The sequence below is a fragment of the Lolium rigidum genome, chromosome 1 (assembly GCF_022539505.1).
Source record: "Lolium rigidum isolate FL_2022 chromosome 1, APGP_CSIRO_Lrig_0.1, whole genome shotgun sequence".
Taxonomy (NCBI): domain Eukaryota; kingdom Viridiplantae; phylum Streptophyta; class Magnoliopsida; order Poales; family Poaceae; genus Lolium; species Lolium rigidum.
The window spans coordinates 10,884,768-10,907,637 of NC_061508.1; the positions used below are offsets into that span (position 1 = coordinate 10,884,768).

The 22,870-nt window shown below is 48.8% G+C and overlaps 2 protein-coding genes across 7 annotated transcripts; both read right to left on the reverse strand.

The window, feature by feature from the left end:
- Positions 1-1,016: 1,016 nt before the first annotated feature.
- LOC124684913 (putative acyl-activating enzyme 19) lies at positions 1,017-13,627 on the reverse strand. Of its 5 annotated transcripts, none has more exons than XM_047219171.1 (16): positions 13,448-13,627; positions 12,830-13,023; positions 11,495-11,695; positions 8,698-9,402; positions 7,598-8,322; positions 7,312-7,387; positions 7,153-7,239; positions 6,637-6,680; positions 6,252-6,360; positions 6,110-6,169; positions 5,875-5,962; positions 5,101-5,165; positions 4,693-4,752; positions 4,445-4,489; positions 2,118-2,221; positions 1,017-2,037 (listed from the first exon to the last, which is right to left on the reverse strand). In XM_047219171.1, the coding sequence occupies exons 1-16, from the start codon at positions 13,500-13,502 to the stop codon at positions 1,824-1,826; spliced, it is 2,832 nt and encodes a 943-aa protein (XP_047075127.1). In that variant the 5' UTR covers positions 13,503-13,627; the 3' UTR covers positions 1,017-1,823. The 5 variants fall into 5 exon arrangements, 1 of the variants encoding a protein (XP_047075127.1); XR_006997220.1 differs by lacking the exon at positions 1,017-2,037 and adding an exon at positions 3,816-4,072 and having other exon boundaries at positions 2,122-2,221; XR_006997223.1 differs by lacking the exons at positions 1,017-2,037; positions 2,118-2,221 and having other exon boundaries at positions 4,464-4,489; positions 4,693-4,782.
- Positions 13,628-14,791: 1,164 nt separating this feature from the next.
- On the reverse strand, positions 14,792-17,697 carry LOC124684914 (6-phosphogluconate dehydrogenase, decarboxylating 1). Of its 2 annotated transcripts, none has more exons than XM_047219173.1 (2): positions 17,604-17,697; positions 14,792-16,514 (listed from the first exon to the last, which is right to left on the reverse strand). In XM_047219173.1, exon 2 carries the CDS (start codon positions 16,498-16,500, stop codon positions 15,061-15,063), a length of 1,440 nt encoding a protein of 479 aa, XP_047075129.1. In that variant the 5' UTR covers positions 16,501-16,514; positions 17,604-17,697; the 3' UTR covers positions 14,792-15,060. The 2 variants fall into 2 exon arrangements, with proteins under 2 accessions (XP_047075129.1, XP_047075128.1); XM_047219172.1 differs by having other exon boundaries at positions 17,608-17,688.
- Positions 17,698-22,870: the final 5,173 nt, after the last annotated feature.

Sequence of the window (22,870 nt, forward strand, 5' to 3'; positions counted from 1 at the left end):
ACTCGTCAACCTCACCCACGACGGCGAAGCTGGATCCAGCGGCGCGCTGAAGGATGAGCCCGTCAACGAGCCCATCGATGAGCCCGACGAGCGCGGCAAGCAGAACGTCATCGATGACAACATGTACAAATTCCACCAGTACTACGACCCCTCTGCCGCAAGTACTACTAGATTAGTTTTAGGTTTAAATTTCAACGAATTACGTGCAAATCCTTGTAATATATAGTAAGTTTGAATGAATTCGAATATATTCGATTAAATTTATTACATTTCTATTTGGAAAACGTCCCTCAAACGCGGCAGGAAGAAAAACACCGTTCCCTGAACACGGGCACTTTAGGGACGTGATTGGAGATGTTCTAACTTGTGTGCTGGCTCGTTTCCAAAACGACGCACATGCTTGACCAGGGAATCCTCAAAGTCGCCTATCATCCTCTTGATTTCTTCGACCAGGGGGGCATGGACAGACCAATCCAACTCCCTCCCTGCTCCGCAGTTTACTAACTACCGCAGCACAGTCCGTTTCCAAGACCATCTTCCTTACCCCAAAATCTCTAGCAGCTTGAACGGCAGGCTAGAAGCTATACTCTTTCTGGATCGGACACGCGAGGAAAAAAATGGCATGCGCTAGAAAGCGCCACAGCATGGTGATCCACGAGAAAGAGCACCATCAGAATTAAACTTGTGCCAGACTTAACCGGATATCTTAAAGTTTCATTTGCATGTGTGGAAATCTTTTGGAACCCAAACCTCAGTAGCTTACCTTGTGCCAGACTTAACAGGAGATCTTAAAGTTCCATTTGCATGTGTGGAAATCTTTTGGAACCCAAACCTCAATAGCTTACCTTGTGCCAGACTTAACCGGAGATCTTAAAGTTCCATCTGCATGTGTGGAAATCTTTTGGAACCCAAACCTCAGTAGCTTCTGCGCTCTTGTTTGTTGATTCTTCAAAATATTGAACTGCTCAGGACACCACCAGTACAGTAATTCTACACCCAGCCACTAGGCAGAACAGTTCAACTGAATATGTCAACTTTTTTCTTTCAAAAAGAAGGAATATGTCATCTTCTTTTTTACAAAATGTAGCAGCTCTACTTTTCATCCATAAAGCTGATAGAGACAGAGAACAGAATACAAGGGCAGGGTGGGTACAACTGAACCACACCAGAACGACAAAAGAAAAGAAGAAAAGAGGGCTAGGCGTCAGAGATCTTCGGCTCAACCAGGAGGGAGTCTTCGGCCTCCATCTTCATCCAACCAAGCAAGGCAGAAGTGCCTTCAGCTTTAGTCATCTCATCGTCTGGTAGCCACCCATCAACACCCTCGTATAGGAATGAGGTGAACTGATGAGAATCTACGCGCCGGATTTGGAGGCTCCTGCCCGCGCCAGGCGAGGCCAGATTCCACTCTCCGAGCCGCGCACCGAGCACAACGAGTAGCACCAAGGGCGCGAGCCCTCACAGCTGGCCAAAGAGGAAACTAACCACCGCCGCATGCCAGAGGCTGGCCACTGCTGTCAGTCACTGTGGACCAAGACAATGCCACCTACAGAACAATCTCCAAGCTGCTGCCTTCGACTGCAGACCCGCAGGCCGCAGCCACCGCCCGGCAGAGGCCGGCGACAAGAAGGGAGGCGGTGAGAGGAGCCTCCCAGGTCACCTAGCTCAGGCAACACAGGAGTCAGGCTGCTCTGCTTGTTTCCGACTTCTTTGTGGATTCAAAAGTCGATGTGGGTGTGGAAGCATGGAAGGATGAAGATACCAGATTGAGCGGCTTACAGCAAGGAAAGATAATTACACACCATTCACTTAAGTGACATTGCTTAGAGCTCTGTGGTGACTGAGAGACAGTGTAGCCGATCATCTCTGCATCCGACAAAAATGCGCCCACCCACCATCAAGGGCGATGAGAAGATGTCTCCAGGAAGATCCATGACAGCAAAGCCTTGCACAAAGTAACCTACTTTGTCCTGTTTAGCATCAGCTGTAATTCTAAGGACATGAACCTTTCCAGAACTTGTGCAGATACAAGCAAATCTGTCAAAAAATCAGATAGGTCATTTCCTTTTGACATATATTTACTTGCTACGAGACTTTGCTACCAGTATGTTGAGTACCTATCAGATGATACAGACGGCAGTGATGATAGTACTTCATCAACAAAAACGGACGCAGTAATCGGGCCACCGACTTCATAGGACCAAAGAAGATCACCAGATGTCTGCAATGGGAAATATTTGATACATGAGTTGCATAGTTGCGAAGAAACAAGCACAACCAACACTGCATCAAGTTTGAGATTTTTTCGCCATTTTATCCACTACGTATCTTAGTTACCAGATAAAGATCTTAAATATGGCTTAATACCACTTCTTGTGAAAATGAGACGTGCCCTCCTAGTAATCCAAAATTGCAATAAACATAATCCATTAAGACAAGATGTTGAAAATTGCCCACGGGTGCAAATTAGCATCAGAAAACAAGTTCACACAGCTGTAGGAGAGGTCTGTTGATCATCAACTATGATTCTAGAAGTGACGTGCAAAAAATGTAACTGAGTATATAACCACTAGGTATAACTTGGAACTGGCATCTAAAGGTAAAGTCCATTTTGAACCTTCAACTCGACCCTGAACTTCAAATCACTGAAGTTAGCACACTGATCTTATTGATCCTGCTCTATCACAGACCCTCGCCCTGTTTGGTGTACCGGGAAAGGGAAGATCCTGACCGAGATAACTCGATACTCTCACTGACAGTGTGGTATCCTTCCCCAATCTCTCTCACACTCACTCTCCAACCAATCCACTCCCGAACCATTGTCCACAGCTGAGACATCCCCTAGCCGAGTTAGAAACATGCATGCTTCCCACGCCCGCTGCCTCAAGGACCCGTTGGTGGAGTGGGACAAGCTGGCTGGCATGGCCTCCGTGGAGCACCCGCCATTCTTCCTTCTATCCTCAGGCCACATCAAGGGTGCCACAGCCTTCTTTCCTCAGGCCACATCAAGGGTTCCTCACCTCGCTCGGGTTTCTCTAGTGCACTGCACAGCGCCGGCTCCTCCGCCTGGGATCCCCCAACTGCTCCTGGGAGCATCCTGGACGTGTTAAAGTAGGAGCAGCTAGTGTTGCTTGGTGAGAACGAACAGCTCAGGTTGTGAGTCTGAGGCCACGACAGCCACCACCAAGCTCGGGTACACATGTCCTCCAGCGGGGGACATGGCGTGGCTTGTGGTGAAGCTCCGGGAGGACTACGAGGTGTGCATGCTGGGTGGCTACAGGTGCAGGTGTATGGGCTGGAGCTCCGCAACCAGCAGTGCTGTGAGTCTATTTTGGTCACGGCGAGGAAGGTCGGGGAGCAGGAAAAGGGCAGCAAGGGCACCGTCAGGTACAATGGTGATAGCTTCTGCCCCGAATCCGCCTACGCCCGCGCCCACCACCTGTTCACAATTATGTCTCTCCCGCCGCTGCCGGGGCTTACGTACACTCCAGCGACCGCCTGCTTACATTCTTGTCAGTGAATTCCCCAGCGTCGTGCTCGCCTTCAGCTCTGAAATGGCACCGCCACACGGTTGGTGTTCGACGATAGAATGCCTCTTAAGATCATCTTCAATGGCTGCACACCGTTATTCCTTCGGAAGTTTGCAAGGTTGCACACTACAGACAGCTATAGCAATGACACTGGACATGCTGGGTGTGGCTTCTCACACATCCTGTCTACTGACTGTTGCACGTTATGCGCTTGATCAAAGGGAGGTGGCATGGTGGAGAGGAACCGGTGCAGGGTAGAAAAGAGGAGCACGACAGAATGCTCACCGGAGTCGATTGAAGCGTCGATGAGATGGGTTTCCGTTGGCAGCATGTGGCACAGAGGGAAGTGAGATGCCAGCGAGCAAATCGAGCATTGTCAGCGTCTCAGTGATAGTAGTGATTATCCCGTTTAGGCGTTGTTTGGTACTGGAGATTTAAAGGGATTAGTAGGGATAATCCCCACAAGGATTGGGTGAAACTGAAACCACTCCCCTGATCCAATGCCCTCAAAATCTCTTCCATCCTAATCCCTGATCCCCACTCTTCAAAAATATCATTTGGTAGGCAAGGATTAGTATACAATGGCGAGCAGCAAGGAAGGCAAATCCAAATGCATTATAAAAGATTCAATTTTTTAGGCAGCACATGAACAAAAGTCTCAAAATCAACACTGATGCATAACCAGTCTAAACCACATCATACATGTTCTCACAGCATTACGTGCAAAAAATATAATTGAGCATATAACTGCTAGGTATAATTTGGAACTGATATCTAAAATGCAAAGTGATTATATGATATGAGCACCATGCAACCAATTCTTTTAGCATGCTACTTCACTACTCCCCTACAAAACGTCACATTGTGTTGTCCCAAAAGAGAAATTTGGACATTATCAGGTATGTAAGACTTACAATTTCAAAGGAATACAAACGTCCATCACGGGAGGGTATCAACACCTGCCAAAAACATATACCTCAAAGCTTTGTTCAAATTACTTCAAACGGATGCACATCAAGTTATGAACTGTAATAAAGCTAAAGACATCATTTCATGAGGAAAAGACCTATTGCAGAATTCTCAAAGTTACAAATTACATACTGAAACTCCATAGTACTAAAAGATTTTGGCAATTGAAAATGCATATAAACAGACATAGTACCTGAGAAGGAAGGGCAGATGACACACATGCACCAGCAAAAATAGGACCACCAACAGTTGCCTGGGTTTTTAGATAAGTAAGTTATGGCTCCTGCCAAGGAATAGAACACTAATAAATAACAATACAAGATCAAACGCAATGGAGTCTTGACATGAAAAGACGTAAGCAATGGCATCTAAAACTTCATTGTTAACACCACAAACCATCATTGTTCTATGAGTTCTTCACTCGATGCCCATTCACTAAGCTTAATAGTGCAGTAGCTATGGTATACCAGGTGTCTGGTGTTTCTACCACACAGCTCTACAAAAATTATTGTTTGTTCTTACATCACTCTGTTGTAGAACTTGAGTTTGCAACAATAACTTCACAACATATAACAGTAAAAAGAAAGAAGAGCTGTTGCACCTTCCAGACAACAGTGCCATGTGAGTTTAACGCGATCACCAGACCGTTCACCAAGCAACAAACAACTGCAAAATGCAAGTCTAGTGATCAGCATAAATTGGCATCCTTAAGTGAAAATACTGAAAGAATATAGCAAATCCCCAGAGCTAAATACTCAGGTCATGTTACATAAGTATGTCACTACATAATTAACCAAAACAGATACTCCCTCCATTCGGAAATAAGTGACTCAACTTTGTCTACATACGGATGTATCTACACACTGAAATGCATTTAGATACATCCGTATCCAGACAAAGCTGAGTCACGTATTTCTGAATGGAGGTTGTACTTTATATCAAGGCAGTATGGTTTACTTCTATAAAACTCAACATAATTGTACCCTGCTAGCGCTAACATTGACCCCTTAAATCAATGTCACATAGCTCCAAGCACGTCTGAGCCATGCACATAGTTTTCTTTAAGCCACCCCAACAGTTTACATTCAGAAGAAATAGTTTTCATTGATGTTCGATACAGGGGGGAGCTTCTGGATTCAAATTTTCCTCTAAAAAAGGAAAGTCCCAGATGAAATAATGTGCTTTAAAATTTATTTCGTCTTCAACATTTTTGGAATACATACGGAAAACAAGTGCACTAACTAAATGGTGAAATATAGATGAAAAAGTGGATTCCCAAAAAATCTAATCTGAATGTGGGCCTACCACCTAAAACTTGTCTCCTAGCTCTCTTTTTGTGTGAAGAAACATCTAAACAACATTCATTAAGTATTACCATTTCCACTTTGATGATCTATGGCAAGAGAACTGAAAATTGGAGCCCCAGCTTCATAGTGCCAAACTATTCTGAATGATGAAACCTGCTACGACCAACAGAAACCAGTGAAGACTTGGATAAACCTGTTACTAAATGTTTTGCTTGGTATTACCAAGCTCTGCTGAACACAGATCCCATAGAAAAAACAATACTTTCTCCTTTATAGTTCGCACAGAGAAATATCCGAAGTTACCTCAAGGGATATTGCAGTTACAAGACCACTCGTACATGCAACATAGATTATGTTGTGTGCCTGCATGAAAGCAATAAGATACAAGATTTCATAGAGTTCTACACAGATTTAAGACATGCATACTGTTAATCAGTAAAAATACCATGTCTACAGCAGGAGAACCATAAATGCTTCCACCACAAGAAACTTTGTAAGTGCAGCAACGGTCTTTGTAATTTAGTGCATATAAATGATGGTCATGAGACCCACACCTGCAAATTACACCTAGCATATTATTATTACTATAAATTAGCAGTTGCCACAGCCATCTATTGTGCAAAGTTGTGTCTCTGTATGACTGAAGAGTACAGAGTAGAAAGATCATTGGTTCACTCATTCTAGTTGAAAACTCAACATCTTATTACCGTAATAACAAAATGTGGATTCATCTAAGCAGAGAGAAAGGATATATACACAGAAAACTGTGATGTCTGGTAGTAATGTGCTGCGAAAGAAAGAACAGCAAAAGAAAGATTGTGGAATGGTACCATATTAAATTCCTTGCCTTGTCAACAACTGGTTGCATCTTTACCTGAAAGTATTCATAATTTGAGATAAGAATCGTCACACATTTTTTGGGTTCACAAGATCAGGTTCTAGTTGGATGCTTTCTAACTTGCTCCGTCAACTAAACTATACTAAAATAAACACCAAGTAACATTGTAACTGCATTATCAACTATGATATGCTAGAATGCTACTTCCACCATAGACATTTCACCTTTGCACAACTTAACTGTGAAATTTGCCCCCTCCTTTTACCATTTCACTTGCAGCAATTGGAGAACTATATGACATATCCCGGTTAGAAAAACATGAGCATACAATTAGGAAGATTCTCAAAAAAATCAAACTTCCCAAAGAGGTTTTATTTACATCTAGCACGCAAAACAATCAGTTCCTCGCCATTCTTAATGTTACACAGAGATAGAACAAAGATGCAACTGCCATCTATCAAAGTGAGGCTTAAATGATATTTCAAATAAACAGATGCAGCATTTGTACCTCTCCATCTGTTTGAACTGTCCAAGATAGTTTACCAGTTGATATATCATGAAAGTAAATTTTCCCTTTATAACATCCAACAACAACCTGTCCACGAGAGTAACCATGAGCTAATGCTTGGTAAATTTGGTCTGTCAAATAGTTCAAGAGTCATGTTACCTCTGAAAAATCACCAGTTATAGCAGCTGAACACTCCACGCGTCCTTCCAATTTCACACTCCACCTCACCGACCCACTGCACAATAAATTGGGCGCAACTTTCAGTAAGCATATATCAGATCGGGTCTGCTATCTCGTTGAATCAATTTCAAATTAACCAAGTCAACGAGAACAGCATGAGAGCATTACTGGACACTATATTGCAGATGATTTAGCATTCAAAGAAAATCAGAACAATAAATTGAACAATAACTTTAAATCAGAACACTATGGAAGCAAAACTCACCTGCAACCATCAATGCAGAGAAATAAATGTGAATGAGACCCAATAAATATGTTCAGCATCCCATTGTTCAGGACAAGCAAAGGTGAGGCATCAACACATGAATCTAAAGGAACGTTCCAAAGTTCCTGAAGATAACCTCTTTTGTTGCATGAGACGTATGAGCATACATCACCAATCTGCATTTTCCCTTCATAAACATGCATAAATCTGTTGCAACGCCCAATAGACCACTTCTTTTGTAAACAAAAATTCAGGATCCACTGACTGCCCATGACATTGCTTTTGTCCTTCGAGCATGTATACATGCAGAGATTTTTTGCCTGATATCTATCGTTGGGAGAGAATGTATATTTGTTAAGCCGGCCATCTGTTTCATTTCCATATCTCCCTGCAATGTGACCATGTGCACGCTTTCCATTTATCTGTGCTTTGCCTTCATAAAAACTATCATCCACATTTGCAGCAAATGGGTCAGATGATCTCTGTATGCTTGCAGATACGTTCAGGCCCTTCTTAGGGTGAGACTCGTCAATTGGAGAAATGGAACTACTGTAGTCCACAACTAAAGCATGCAAAAGCTTAGAAGGGGTTGGATAGATATAAAGCAGTCTCATGTCAATCTCCAACTTGTGCGCTGCATGCGCGGCAGAAATTGAGTTACCACCCAAAGTGAAGAAATCATCAAACTCAGAAACTTCATCAACAAGTAGAGCATCACAAAATGCCTATTGTAGATAAAGAGAGCATCAGTAAAACATGATATTCAAACAGGGGGGGGGGGGGGTGCACCCCCTCCAACAATGCAAAATTGCCTACACAATTTTGATTACACTAGTTATCTAATAGTTTAAAGTACAGTTTAACACTCTTTGTTGCAATTGTGATGATACTTTGATCAAAGCATTAATCTTAAAAAAATAACCCATGTAATAAAGTTATATTGTTCATGTAAACTGTGGCCCCCAAATATAATGAACCTAGATTCGCCACTGCCAAACAAAGCTGAAAGGAGAAAAAACATATAGCCCAGATCATAAATAACTACAAAAATCAGGCAAAAGGGTAAAAACAGGAGAAATCGCTTATAGCTAAGAACAAACCTTTTTAATAACTTGTAAATGTGGATTAACTGGAGCATTTCCAGACTGAACTTCAAGTGGCTCCAAAGGACACTCCAAACTTGATAACTTGACATAGTCAACCTTTCCTGAAGAAGTCAAAGGTAATGACTTCATGGGGAGGAACAATTTTGGAGTCATAGCTGGTGGAACCTTCTTGATGAGCCAACTTCGAACTGATGTGATGATACCATGAGAACTTACTTCTCTATACTGCGGGCTGTCTTTCACTATTTCGTCCCTACTCTTCAACACCAGGTATGCAGTATAATCTTGAGACCCTTTACTTTGGAAAGTAACTGCAGCACTGCTGACATCAGGATGTTCCATTAAGGTGGATTCTACCTCTTCTAGTGAAAACCGCTGCCCATAACTTTTTACAATACGGTCCTTTCTCCCAAGGAAAATAAGTTCACCAGTCTTGAGACGTCGAGCATAGTCACCTGTTCTGTAGTATGTTGAACTTTTACTGCATTCGGCGTGATTCCTCACTAACTCTGCTAAATAACCAGTGAATAGACATGCTCCACTGACACAAATTTCACCTTCATCTGCTATCCCATCATTTGTCACAAGAAAAACTTCACAATTTGAAATAGGAAATCCAATTGGTACACTAGTTATTTCTTCATGCTCTAAAATTGCAGTCAGATCTTTGGAATCAAAGAATGTACAGTCACCAGAAACCTGAAACACAAATACAAACTTTTGATAAAGATACAAAACAAACACCATAGCTTTAATTTCAGCAAGTCCCTGTGCGAGAGAGAACTCGAGCACTCGATCCTTATGGCATATCAAATAAAATTGTGATGATTCCCATAAATTTATGCTCAATAGGCACTATTATTGTGGTGAGTAAATGATGTGCATCCATAGCAGGAGCAAAGCACTCCAGGTCCCAAGCCTAATTTTGTATGAAATCTTTAACAAAGTCTGAGCTTGCATGCCATGAAGATGGCAAAAATTACATTCACAGTTCTGTAAACATGAAAAAAAAACATTTAAACATTTCTTTTATTAATAGTCAAGTTAGGAAAATTCAGCCAGACTGCTGGCGAAAGTACCATCGATTTGCACTGGCAGTGACTGGTGAGATAAATGGGTAAGAGCATCACCAGCAGTACCCCTAAACCCTCAAACCTTTTACAGTTTGCGACCGAAAAAACACGTAAACTAGAACCCCTTAACCCTTGAACCCTCAAAAAAATTTAAGGGCCCAACCCCTACTCCCCCTCCCAACCTGTACATGTGAGGGTTGGAGAGGCCCAACCCCTTCAACCCCTACTCCTCCACACGCGCGCGCGGGAGGGAAAATTCAGCCCCCGCCTCCTCCCTCGCCGCCGCCTCCAAGCACGCCGCCGCCGGCCGCCGCGCGCCATGGAGCCGCCCCCGACCTCCGCCCTCCTGCCCGCCTCCTCCGTCGCCGCCCCAGCCGCCTCCCTCGCTGCCCCGCCCCCGCGAGCGCCCCTCCCGAGCGGTGCGGAGGTGGCCGCAGTGGTCGCCACCACCCACGTCGGCGCGAAACGGCGGCATGCTGGGCAGCACGTCGTCCAGCCGCAGCCCGCCACCGCCCCGGCCCCACCCGTCGCCCCGCTCGTCGCCCCGGCCGCTCTGCCCGACGCCCCGCCACCCACCACCAAGGGCCGTCGGAAGACGACGGTGCTTGGGCCGAAGAAGCCTGCGGGCGCCAAGCCCGCCGTCAAGAAGAACACCTCGCGGAAGAAGGCCGCGCCGGCTCCCACAATCGCCGACCCTCCAGCCGTCGTGCACGAGGTGCTCGATGTAATGCCCACAACGACGACGTCGTTCATGGGGCTTCTCCAAGACGCGGAGGTGGACCTCGGGGCTCCTACTCTCGAACCCTTTGGGTTTGGTGATGAATTGGAGGAGGAGGAGGAGGAGGAGGAGGAGGAGGAAGAGGAAAATGAGGAGGATGTGACCGAGATAGATGCAAGCACCGTCGCCCGCTCCGCCGTGCGCACGACAAACTATAGCTTGCACAAGTTGAAGCAAGGCGTGAAGAAGCCAAGCGCAAGGCCGAAGAAAGAGCGCGCAAGGCCGACTTGGAGGAGAGGATGATCAAGGTCAAAGAAGCAAAGGCATGGAATGAACTCATGGTGGAAGAGAAGGAGCACATGATGATGTCCAAGAAGGACATGGATGAAGAGCAATTGACATGGTGGAAGGAGCACAAGGAGGACATCGCGGAGAGGAAGAGGATATTCCGTGATGCATCCTCTACTCTTCGGGGTGACACTCCGATGAGTGGTGGTGGCGATGGCGGTGTGGAGGACTCCACCACCGACGCCTATGGAGGTGCTTGATGGACGTGGAAGTGGTCTAGGAGATGGCGCCAAGGTGCAACTTTTTGGTGACGGTGCCGATGAGAGGGGGAAGATGATGATTTTGAGATGTAAACTATTAAACCATGCATCAATGATATTCATGTCCTAGTTTGTTTCAAGGTTGAATGTGTTTTTCTAGTGATAATTGTGATATGTCAAATAACAGTCTGAGGGTTTGAGGGTTACGGCAAAGACTAGAACCCTCGAATCCTTAAAAGTTTGAGGGTTTGAGGGTTCTAGTCTTTGCCCCTGCTTTTCACCCCTCAAAAGTGACAAAAAATGCCAATTCTCAACCCTTAAAATGCTTTGAAGATTTGAGAGTTTAGGGGTACTACTAGTGATGCTCTAAGTGTAAGAATGCATTAGAGAAGTAATATTAGACTTGATCTCATCTGAAAAAACAGAAAGTATTGAGTGGGTAACTACCTCACCTCTGTTGTTCCATACAGATTTATGATGGTAGTCTCTGGCAGAATTTCATGGACTCTCTTCCACAGACCTAAGGACAGGTTCTCCCCACTAAATACTATGATCTTGAGAGAGTTATATCCACATGAAAGATTTTTCTCCAGGGAAGGTAGTACTATGTCCATCAGTGACGGAACCAGAGTCGCCCTTGATATATGGTATGCCTGCGACATCAGCGAAATGCAAGGGTGATAAATGTCTTACCGAAACTAACAAGGGAATGGTAAAATCAGGAATAACATTTTCGGACCTATTGTCATGTCAAACAGAAAAGAGCCTCAGACTATCCCTTGATTATAGTGGCAACATACCAGAAATACTGTTTTTTACCATACTAGTATAGTACTTAAACTCCACCAGTGATAACAGGAAGTGAATAAATTGTGCAAACATACATTGGGAGCTTCAAGCACTTAGGCATACAGCACAGTTGTCTTGAATTAGGCTAGGAAACCCTAACTGTATAAATTATGCAAGCTGAATAGAAAGGGTAGTAGCCAATCAGCAACTATACCAACAAAATGTGCATCCTCACTTTCATTCCTACTTTCCCAGTGTTAAAATGGTAACTCTGTAATATCAAACTGAATAATCAAAACGCAGTTCCATTTCCTAAATTCTTGTGTGATATTATACATGTACCCCAGTGGGATTTATTTAAGCAAGTAGAAGCTTTGGAGCTTCTGGTCTAATACTTTTAGGAAGAAGCTAACTGGATAAGGAAACCAATATTCTCTCCCCTGCTGACATTGAGAAAAGTACCCACACTTGGGCATACAGCAGAGCTCTTGCTAGATGCTCTGTAGTTTTTTCTGGGTTATGCCATGGGCTAGGCCCTTTTATCAAGTCCCTCCACCCCTTCATTCTTGTGCATGCTTTATCTCTTCAATAAAAATTTACTGTCAGGCCTCCCCTACAGCTCAAAAAATACTGCACAGCTGTCTTGAATTAGGAAGTCGGAAACCTTAACTGCATAAATTATGCTAGGTAGTCAAGCAAGTATGCCAGCGAAACATGCATCCTCACTTTCATTCTACTTTCCCAGTGTTAAATGGCAGTTCTGTAATAGTATCAAACTGAATAACTGAAATAGAGAGTGTATTCCCTAGATTCCTGTGCGATATTATTCATGTACATAAGTGGGATTTATTTCATCAAGTAGAAGCTTTTGAGCTTTTGGTCAGGTACTTTTTCGAAAGAAAGAAAAAACCACCTGGATAAAGGAACCAATATTCTCTCCCCTACTCGATAGAGAAAAACAAATAAGTAGTTTCCCTAGAACAAAGACTAATGCGTACCTTAATCAAGTTGGCCAATGATGCTGGATTAGCTCTCCAGTCATTGGGAGGAATGACAAGTGTTGTGCCAGTCAACACAGCAGAAAGGAACTCCTGAAGATGGTCAACAAAGCTGACAGATGTCTTAAACAACAGCACATCGTCCGAGCACAAAGGATTCCTTACTTGCATCCACAAAAAGCGGTTCAGAAGACCTAGGACACGAGTGTAAAATAAGCACGTTTCAATAAGTTTGTTGCTCAACCAAATCTAACAAAAAAAAATATCAATTGGTTCCATCTAATGAGCAAGCCATCATAGAAGTGCAAACCAAAATTCTGAATTATATAAGTTTTCCTGGTCATCAATATTCTGCTGCTACTAACTAAATTTCAGGTATTTATATCAGCAGTTGCTCCTATCAAACACCACTCTAGAACTTCCAACGTAGAAGAGCAAAACATTACCACGAAACAGTAAAAACTGCGGAATTGCTGAAATACGGTAACCTAGAAGCCTAGAACAAGACGTTGGCATCTATAATCAAGTCAACTGAGAACTGACTACTTTTCTATTTCAGATGCAGAGCAACAAAATACCCTGATGACCTTAGTAAGTGCACACTACAATGACATTTACCTTTCTCGGTTCCACAAACACCTTTGGGTCTTCCAGTGGAACCAGAGGTGAACATGACGTAGCAGAACTCCCGCGGCCTCTCGCGCTCGCACGGCCAAGGAAGCTCCTCATCCCCTCCAACGCCAGACCACTGCCGGACGTCGCCGTCCAAACGCAGAACAGGGCAAGCGCTGCTCTTGAACACGGCTTCTGCTCGCGAACCACCTGACGATACGACCAGCGCCGCGCTAGACGCCGACACGGCCGACCGGACCCTCTCCTCTGGCCACGACGGGTCCAGCGGCAGGAACGCCTCCCCGCACCTGAGCACGGCGAGGACGGCGGCGACGTACTCCGCCGACGGCGACGCGTACACACCCACGACCCTGGGCGTCGCGCCGGCGCTTCCCCCGTGCCGATCCGAGCAGCCTAGGGTTCCGAATTCAGAGTCAGAGAGAGGGGAACTGGTGGCCAAAATACAGGGGAAGACAAATCGGAAGCCGAGCAAGCACGCAGGCACGCACCTGGGGAGGCACCGTCGCGGCGGAGGTCGGGGTCAGGGCGAGGAAGCGCGGCGGCGATGCGGCGGGAGAGGGAGGAGACGGCAGAGAGGAGGTCGCCACAGGTGAAGCGGCGCTCGCCGTCGCCTGCCGCCGCCGGGGCCGCGTGGACGACTGAGAGGCGGGCGGGTTCATGCCGCGCGGAGCGGTCGAACGCGTGGGAGATGCAGCAGCACGGCTCCTCCGCCGCCGCCGCCGCCGCCATTCTGCCGCCGCGAGCTTGCCTGCGCGCCACTGAAGAAGGAAAAAAGCTATTCGAAAGCGGAAGCAGTAGCAGAGTAGGAAAACCGCTTTCGCTGCTCCTGTAGTATAACAGAATACGCCTTCGAGCCTCGTTGGCGTACAATTTGAGAAGACTGTTTCCGCTGTAGCCGCGCCAGTAGATGCAGAAATGTTCAGTCCAGCATGGCACATCATCTCTACTGCAGGCAGAAACTGGAGACAGACTCAGTTCAAAATACAAATTGGACCAATCAGTCACGAAACATCATGCTACGTACTGTAGAACATGAATTCGAAACATGTCGATTTCGAAGAAATCTTTAATAGAACTTTGGTGTCCATGCCTACTCTTCCAGAACACATAAGGTGGGATAGTCAAAATATGGCTCCTCTTCCAAACAAGAAGGAATTGTCAAAGCTCAAAAATACCCATAGACGGACAGAAAGCAACTGAACTTTCAAATTTGTGTGAATCATGTATGATGCATCATACAAAAAAGCATTAGTTCTGCTGACAAATCAGTAATCGGAAAAAACAGGACCGTTGCCCTTGCCACTCGAACACAACTAAAATACAGGCGCAGGTGAAATTGCATATAGTTATTCATACTAAATTCAGAATGATGAGATCCGACAAATAACAATGGTTTCCCTCCAGGCTTGATTACATGAAACTACGAAAGGTGGTGGAAGGAATACTGGACCTCTGTATCGAAATTAAATACACGACTTATTACTCGAATAAAATTAAACAGCAGTTCCTCCTCTACAGGAAAAGGACCCATAACTGGACACCAAAGATACCGAGAAGACTGAAACCATGCCTAAGCCGACGTCGCTCAGTGGAGCAGCTCAGATCTTGGAGTTTGCGATCTTGTACCATTCGGTGTGGTAGGAGCCCGGCATGTCCACCCTCTCGTAGGTGTGAGCACCAAAGTAGTCCCTCTGCGCCTGCACCAGGTTCGCAGGCAGCCTGTCCCTCCGGTAGGAGTCGAAGTAGGCCAGACTCGCGGACATGCCAGGGGTGCTGACGCCGTTGTTGATGGCGAGGCAGACAACCCTCCTCCATGCAGCTTGCCTGTCCATGATCTCCTGCGCGAACTCAGGGTCTATGAGGAGGTTGGCGAGCTCGGCGTTCCTGTCGTAGGCCTTCTTGATGCGGTCCAGGAAGCTGGCGCGGATGATGCACCCGCCCTTCCAGATCCTGGCTAGCTCACCAAGGTTGAGGCCCCATCCTTTCTCCGTGCTCTTGGCCTTGATGATGTTCATGCCCTGGGCGTAGCTGCAGATCTTGGAGGCGTAGAGGGCTTTCCTCACGTCCTCGATCAGCTGCGCCTTGTCAACAGGTACGTCACTGGTGTAGTCACCTTGGAAGATCTTGGATGCTGCGACCCGCTCATCCTTCAACCCGCTGAGGAACCTGGAATCCAAGGAGGCCTCAATGGTAGGCGCAGCCACAGAGAGCTCAGCAGCCTGCTGCACTGTCCACTTCCCGGTTCCCTTCATCCCAGTCTTGTCCAGGACCTTGTCAACCAAGTAGCCTTCACCCTTGTCATCCTTGATGCTGAATATATCGGCAGTGATCTCGACCAAGAAACTGAGGAGCTCACCCTTGTTCCACTCGGCGAAAACCTGCTGCAGCTCACTGTTTGTGAGCTTACCAACAGACTTGAGAACGTCATATGCCTCAGCAATCAGCTGCATATCACCGTACTCGATTCCATTGTGAACCATCTTGACAAAGTTTCCAGAACCACCCTTCCCGATGTATGTGACACAGGGGCCACTGTCTGGGACTTGAGCAGACACCTTGAGAAGAATATCCTCAATGTACTGGTATGCCTCAACTGAGCCTCCGGGCATCATGGAGGGGCCATGGCGGGCACCCTCCTCTCCTCCAGAAACACCCATCCCTAGGTAGAGGAGCCCACGCTCCTCCATCTCCTTCTCCCTCCTCTCTGTGTTCTCATACCACTCGTTTCCTCCATCGATGATGCAGTCACCCTGCTCCAAGTGTGCTGCGAGTGTTGCAATGGTCTGGTCAACCGGTGCCCCGGCCTTGACAAGCATGATGACCACACGCGGCTTCTGAATGGAGTTCACGAAGGACGCAGGGTCATGGAACCCGTACAGAGGAAGGTTTCCCTCTATCTTGGCACGCTGAACAGTCTCGTCGACCTTGGAGGTCGTCCTGTTGTAGACGGAGATGGGGAACCCTTTCTCTGCAATGTTGAGGGCGAGGTTCTGCCCCATGACCGCGAGGCCAGCAAGACCAATTCTCGTGAGAGCCATCTCGTCGGTTGTAGCTGAAAAGAAATGAAACACCAAGACGTCATGTATGGCACAATGAATATCACATAATTTATGCATACCTGATTGCAAAAGTCAAAAGCCTATATAAACCCACCAATCTTCATTCATAAAGTAAAAGCAAGAGAAGGCGGCATTCTCGGAATGGGTACAAATGGTAATGTAATATTCTGATGAAAAAAATGATGTAGTATAAAGCAGCAGCACAGCAGACACACCACCATATGTGATTCTAAGATGACCAATCTTTTCTACGATATGGAAGATGCCATAACTACATTCATAACCTAATCGCGTGCTCTGTATGGTCTACAGAAGTATAGCTCAGCAGGCAATCACAGCAGACAAGAACAACAGAAGCAATATATATTTAGCAATTCACATAGACTGACTGCTATGACAAGCAACATGAGATGCTGAAAACGAATCTACACCGTCTGTCTGTCGGGTTGACCATGACTCGAAGAAATCCGCACGACTACACCACACGCGCTGCCACAGGGCGTCAGACCGGTACAGGTTTCATCCACCGGCTGCACAAGGCAGAAGAGGCTGCTCGACCTAGAACTACGCAGGCCCCTCAGGGGGGCGACATAATTAAAGTAGAGCAGCAAACCAACAGCTGGTCAGGTGTTTGTTCCTCTGCCTGCGTAGTTCTGTGGAAAACCTCGGCCAATTCAGTCAACACGCAGGGTGTCGAAAAGCTCGGCGTTCTCGCTAGCTACTCTATCTGCAGATTGGCTCGTTCCCGCCAGCCGCCAGCAGCAACTGGACGTGTTCCCAGCGGATCTGAACCCCGACCCACCGAAAGAATGGATTTTCACGGTTACCCGGATACCGTCGTTTAGCAACTTAATTGAACAGGAAAAATCCGCGCCCGCGCCAGGCGACAGCCATGGACCGCTCGCCGGCCGGTCGCAGCCGGGGGGAGACAGGCCGGTCGCCGAGCGCGCGCTAGGTAGGCGGAGCCCGACCAGATCATAAGCCCGAACAAGGAAACTGATCACGGAATGAATCTGGCGACAGGACGGGTAATGGGTCGAAGGAACAAAGGAGAGGAGAGGAGATCGGAGGAGGAGACCCACCTGCCTGCCTGCCTGCCTTGGATCTGCCTGCGCCGTCGAGGGAAGCCGCCGATGTTTGGTGGTGGTGCGTGCGTGCTGCGTCGACCACCTACCAGAGGGGAGCCGTGGTTAAATAGCTCGTCACCGATCCAATTTCCCGATTTGTTTTCGCACCCCGGCGCCGACGGGTGGGGCCCCTGACGGCTTTGTTCTTCTTCCTCCGCTCTTCGCCGCCGGGACTGGGTGGGTGGGTGGGTGTGCGTGTTCGGTAGGTGGGTCCCGCCGCGCAGCAGCCTGGCCCACGTGCCATTCGGCTATCTCCAACGGGGCGACGGAAATCAGACGCCTAAATTGACCATATTCTTCGTTTGCGTCGGCTCAAATGGTTGAATTCGACCGGCCGGATTTTGCATTCTTTCAAGAGAAACACAATTTACATAGTGAATAAAAAAAGTAATCTAAAACGCGCATGTACCGCCTGCTATCGTAGCCTACTCCTCGTTGCCAGCGTCAAGCACGATGAAATCCGGTATTTCCCATGGCCATTTGGCAGCCGGCGGAACGTACGCCGGTGCTTCCGGTGGTGGAGGTGGAGCAGCCCACGGGTTGACGACGAAGGTGGAGGCGGCGGGTGCGGGGTCGAGTTCTGCAGCGCAAGTTGGAGGGCATCTTCCTCCTAGCGGCATGATGCCGGATCTTGACGGTCCTCTCTGGCTCGCTATGAGGCACCAGCGGGACAGGCACCCGGTGAAAGCTAAGCCGCCAGCCGTCACCAGGAAGATGCACATCCGCCCAGTAGTGGCACGGCGTACAGTTGTCGTGCCTAAGCCGCGCCAGGTCGACGGGGATCGACACGGATCCTTCTTCACGTCATTGTCGGACGCCTCGAAGTCGTGTTTCTTCTTCCACATGGTGATGTGGTGGCGCGCGGTGGTGAGGGTGGTGTGGGCGATGGCAGGGATGATGTCGGTCGCCTTTTAAAGAACGGGCGCGCGGGCACGATGCTATTGATGGTGGTGCAGAAGTCCAGCAGCCGCCCGCCAGACCTAGTGCGCGTGCAGAAGAGGAAACGGCGTCATTGATGGCAAAGGTTGCGACACAGACGCGGAAGCGAAGATCGTCGAAGCGACGCGCTCTAAACAGGCCTCTAGGTCGCTACGAGCCGGGTCCGTGGGAGAAGCGAGTGGTCACACGACGCAACCGCGTAGCATTCACCGAAACGCATCCGAGATGCAAATTTACGCCGGCATTTTCTCACCGAAACGCATTCGAGGTGCAAATTTACACTGCATTTTCTCACGAAAAGCCCGATCACTATGCGTCGGATTGCAAGGCTTAAATGCATACGTATTTGTCAATCGCGTGACGACAAACGGTCGCTCCGTCCATTTTAGTCGCCCCGGTGGAGATGCGTGCTGGCGGAAAAATAACCACGACCGTACTTTTTGGCGTTGGCCTACGCTCCATGTCGCCAGCGCGACGTCACATGCGGCCAAACGGCCCAAACAGTCGTACAAGCCACACGTGATCTTTTTTTTACAAGAAGAAGATTCACTGTTCTGATTTGCAAAGCTGCGTTCACCGTTGCGATCAGGGGTGCAAAACGGAATCCCTCTTCTTGTTTCAACCATGTCATTCTTTGCTTTTTTTTCTCTGGTTAGAGCATCTCCACCGGTGTCTCTGATAGCGCCCGATAGTGATTTAGGGACCGAAAACGAAAATGGGTTTGCACCGGCGTGCTTTAAACAGTGCCGGCGATTTATAGAAACGCCGGCAACCCCGTGCCGGCGATTTATAGAAGCGTCGGCAACCCCATGCTCTTGGCCAAGGGCGCGAATCGGGCGCGCCGTCGTCTGGCGAGGCTGAAAATTTTGGGTGTGGGAGCCGCATTAGAGATTTTTCCCCATAAAAGGAATCATAATAAGGACTTGAAATTTGTCAACCACACAACGACAAAATATACATCTTCTCCCCCAAAACCCCGTCCCCTCCGCCGCTCATTTCTCCCGCCAGCCGCTACATCTCCCATCCAGCCTCCAACCCGAAAAACCCTCGCCGTCGCGCCATGGCACCAAAGAGAAAGCTCCGGTGAAGGCAGCGAAGCCGCCAACGAAGGCGTTGCCGAAGACGCGCACCGTCGCGCCGAAGGAGAAGCCAACGACCATGTCGCAGGAGGAGTGAGCAAGGAGATGGAACGCCGCTCCTTCATCACGGGCGACCGCGGACGACGTCGCATCGCGCCCTCGACGCAGCGAAAGCGGCGGCCACTGCGGAAGCGTGCCTCAGCTTGGGTGGCGGCCTCAACACCATCTTGAGCTCACCGTTGTCGCCGGGTTACTACGCGGGGTACAACGCGGACGCGTCGTCGATCTCGCAGATGCGGCTGTCACAGATGGACGGCCGCGCCCACTACTCCCCCGAGTACGGGGACAGCGACATGACCATCGACAACAACGCGTCGTTCTCGCCGGATTCAGCGGCGAGGGGCAGCGGCATCTTCCGCTTCCCCGACCTGAACTCGTTGCCTGACCTGCGCCGCACCGAGGGCCACGTGACAGACAGCACGGGCATTCCCCGCCACCTCTTCCCCGAGGATGGCAGGCACACCCACCAGGTGTTCGACAGCGCGCCCAGCGTGTCCATGGTCGAGGACGAGGTGTGTTTCCTTACTTTTTATGTGTTGTGTGCATCGCAGACACCGGCGGCGACTGAAAGTTGGTAACTTTATGCGTAGATTGCCGCCGAGGAGGAGATCCTGAACGGCATCATACGCGACCATGCCTACGAACCCCCCATCGACGATTATGAAGAAGAGGCCGACGAGGAAGAAGGTGAGGAGGAAGTCCAGGAGGAGCTGATCGACGCCGACACCGGCGTCACCACGACGACGACGCGCAGGCGTTCCGCCGACACTCGTGGTCTGAGGTGGAGGTCTTTGGAGGATGAATGTCTCATCGAGGATTGGAAGCAAGTGAGCTTTTGCCCCATCACTGGCGCAAACAATACCGGAGGCAAGTACTACAAGCGCATCCTCGATTGCTTCAATGAGAAGAAGAACTATGGTGATTACGCCAACATGGAGATGAACCGGAACGAGGGCGCCCTCTCTCACCGTTGGAACTTGATCAAGGCGTCGTGTAGCAAGTTCCATGGCTACTATGAGAAGATCAAGGCACGGAAGGAGAGCGACAAGACGATGGTGGATTGGGTATGATCTACGCCCATCTTATTTGATGATCCATTGTCGTTGCCTAATCGACGGTACCTCTGAGGAGGGATCCTCACGAGGGGGAGAAGAAGTAGGGGCCATAGGGCGGAGTGCACACGGGACGGTGGTACGCGAGTTACCCAGCTTCGGAACACCTGCACGATGACAGGGGCCTACTGCTGCTTGTCCGGAATTATCCGGGCGCTTTCGCGTTGTTACAATGAGTTGTGGTTGTGCCTCTAGGGCTCCCGGGATCCGGCTTATAAAGGCGCACGGATCTAGGGTTTACATGGAGAGTCCTAGCCGGATTACAGATAGCCTAACTATGGTACAATGTCTTGCCGTGTACGCCACGGATCCGCCTTCCATATACGTCGTACTGGATCCGGGTCCCTCATGGGCTTGCCCGGATCCGGGTTCCTCCTAATGTCGGTACGGATCCGGCTTACTGATCCTGGGCCGGACTTCTTCCTTCATGATCAACAGCAACTGGGCCGCCCGATGGGCCACATGCCTCATCACCGTCTGTGGGCCACCCGGGCTTGCCGGATCTAGGCACTGTCGATGGTACACCCATGAAGTATACCCACAACAGTAGCTCCCAGAGTTCTCCGAGTTTTGCCTGCTGCTTCCGCCTTGCTAGTCCATCATGGTCTCCGGCAATGTCAGTAACGCGGAGAAACTTGAAGAACTCCAACTTCACATTTTCTTCTTTTCCCAACCTCTAGTCGGAAAATGCTCCTATTCTTCGGGACTTCATCCATCGACGATTTGAATACGTTTCCGGGTCCCCCTTGCTTCAAACGAGAGCCAACTTATCTTCACGCAATTACCCGGAATCTTAAAAGACTCAAACGGTTCCGCCAATTCTGGCGCCATTTTCGCGCGATTTGCGCGGTAACTTATGCTTAGCCATTTTTACCGTTTAGGGTTTTGGACACGTGTCACACATCCAACGGTGCGACGCTTGCGTTCCGACCACAGGATGCAGAGCACGAATCTCGTCCCTCCGGCCTATAAATATCCGCCGTCGACCCCTTAACCCTCATTCACCCCCTTCTCAACCTCTCTGCGCAGCGCCGCCTCGAGCTTCCTCTCCGCCGTGCCGGAATCTCGCCGGATCTTCGCCGGAGCTGCTTCGCCGCCGCGGTGTTCGTCATGTTCTTAACCTCAGCGAGCCACCGCGCCGAAACCTCATCGCCGGCGACTCCGACCACCGCGGACTCCATCACGGTGAGCTCTCGATCTTCGTTCTCGCGCCGTAGTTGGTAGGGACGAACGCTAGGTTGACGATGCCGGATCCGACTAAGGAATGTTTCCGCCAATGTCTGTTCTTCAGATGTCTTCAACGACTCCGCCTCCAACCTCGGAACCTGTCATGGTGACCCCAATCTCCTCCGCCCCTCCACCCTTCGTCCCAGTCAGGCTGGATCCTTCAAAGGATTCCGGCAAGGAGGCTGAAGGAACTTCCGCTCACCCGAAGAAAGCCTCCGGGGCGGATCAAACGGAGCACCAGGCGGAAGAGGTCGCCAAAAAGTCGAAGGCTCGCTGTTGTGGGTATACTTCATGGGTGTGCCATCGACAGTGCCTAGATCCGGCAAGCCCGGGTGGCCCATAGACGGTGATGAGGCATGTGGCCCATCGGGCGGCCCGATTGCTCGTTGATCATGAAGGAAGAAGTCCAGCCCAGGATCAGCAGGCCGGATCCGTACCGACATAGGAGTAACCCGGATCCATGGAGGCCCATGAGGAACCCGGATCCAAGTACGACGTATATGGAAGGCGGATCCGTGACGTGCACGGCAAGATATTGTACCATAGTTAGGCCCGTCCGTAATCCGGCTAGGACTCTCCATGTAAACCCTAGATCCGTGCGCCTTTATAAGCCGGATCCCGGAAGCCCTAGAGGCACAACCACAACTCATTGTAACAACGCGAAAGCGCCCGTATAATTCCGGACAAGCAGCAGTAGGCCCCGTCATCGTGCGGGTGTTCCGAAGCCGGGTAACTCGCGTACCACCGTCCCGTGTGCACTCCGCCCTATGGCCCCTACTTCTTCTCCCCTCGTGAGGATCCCTCC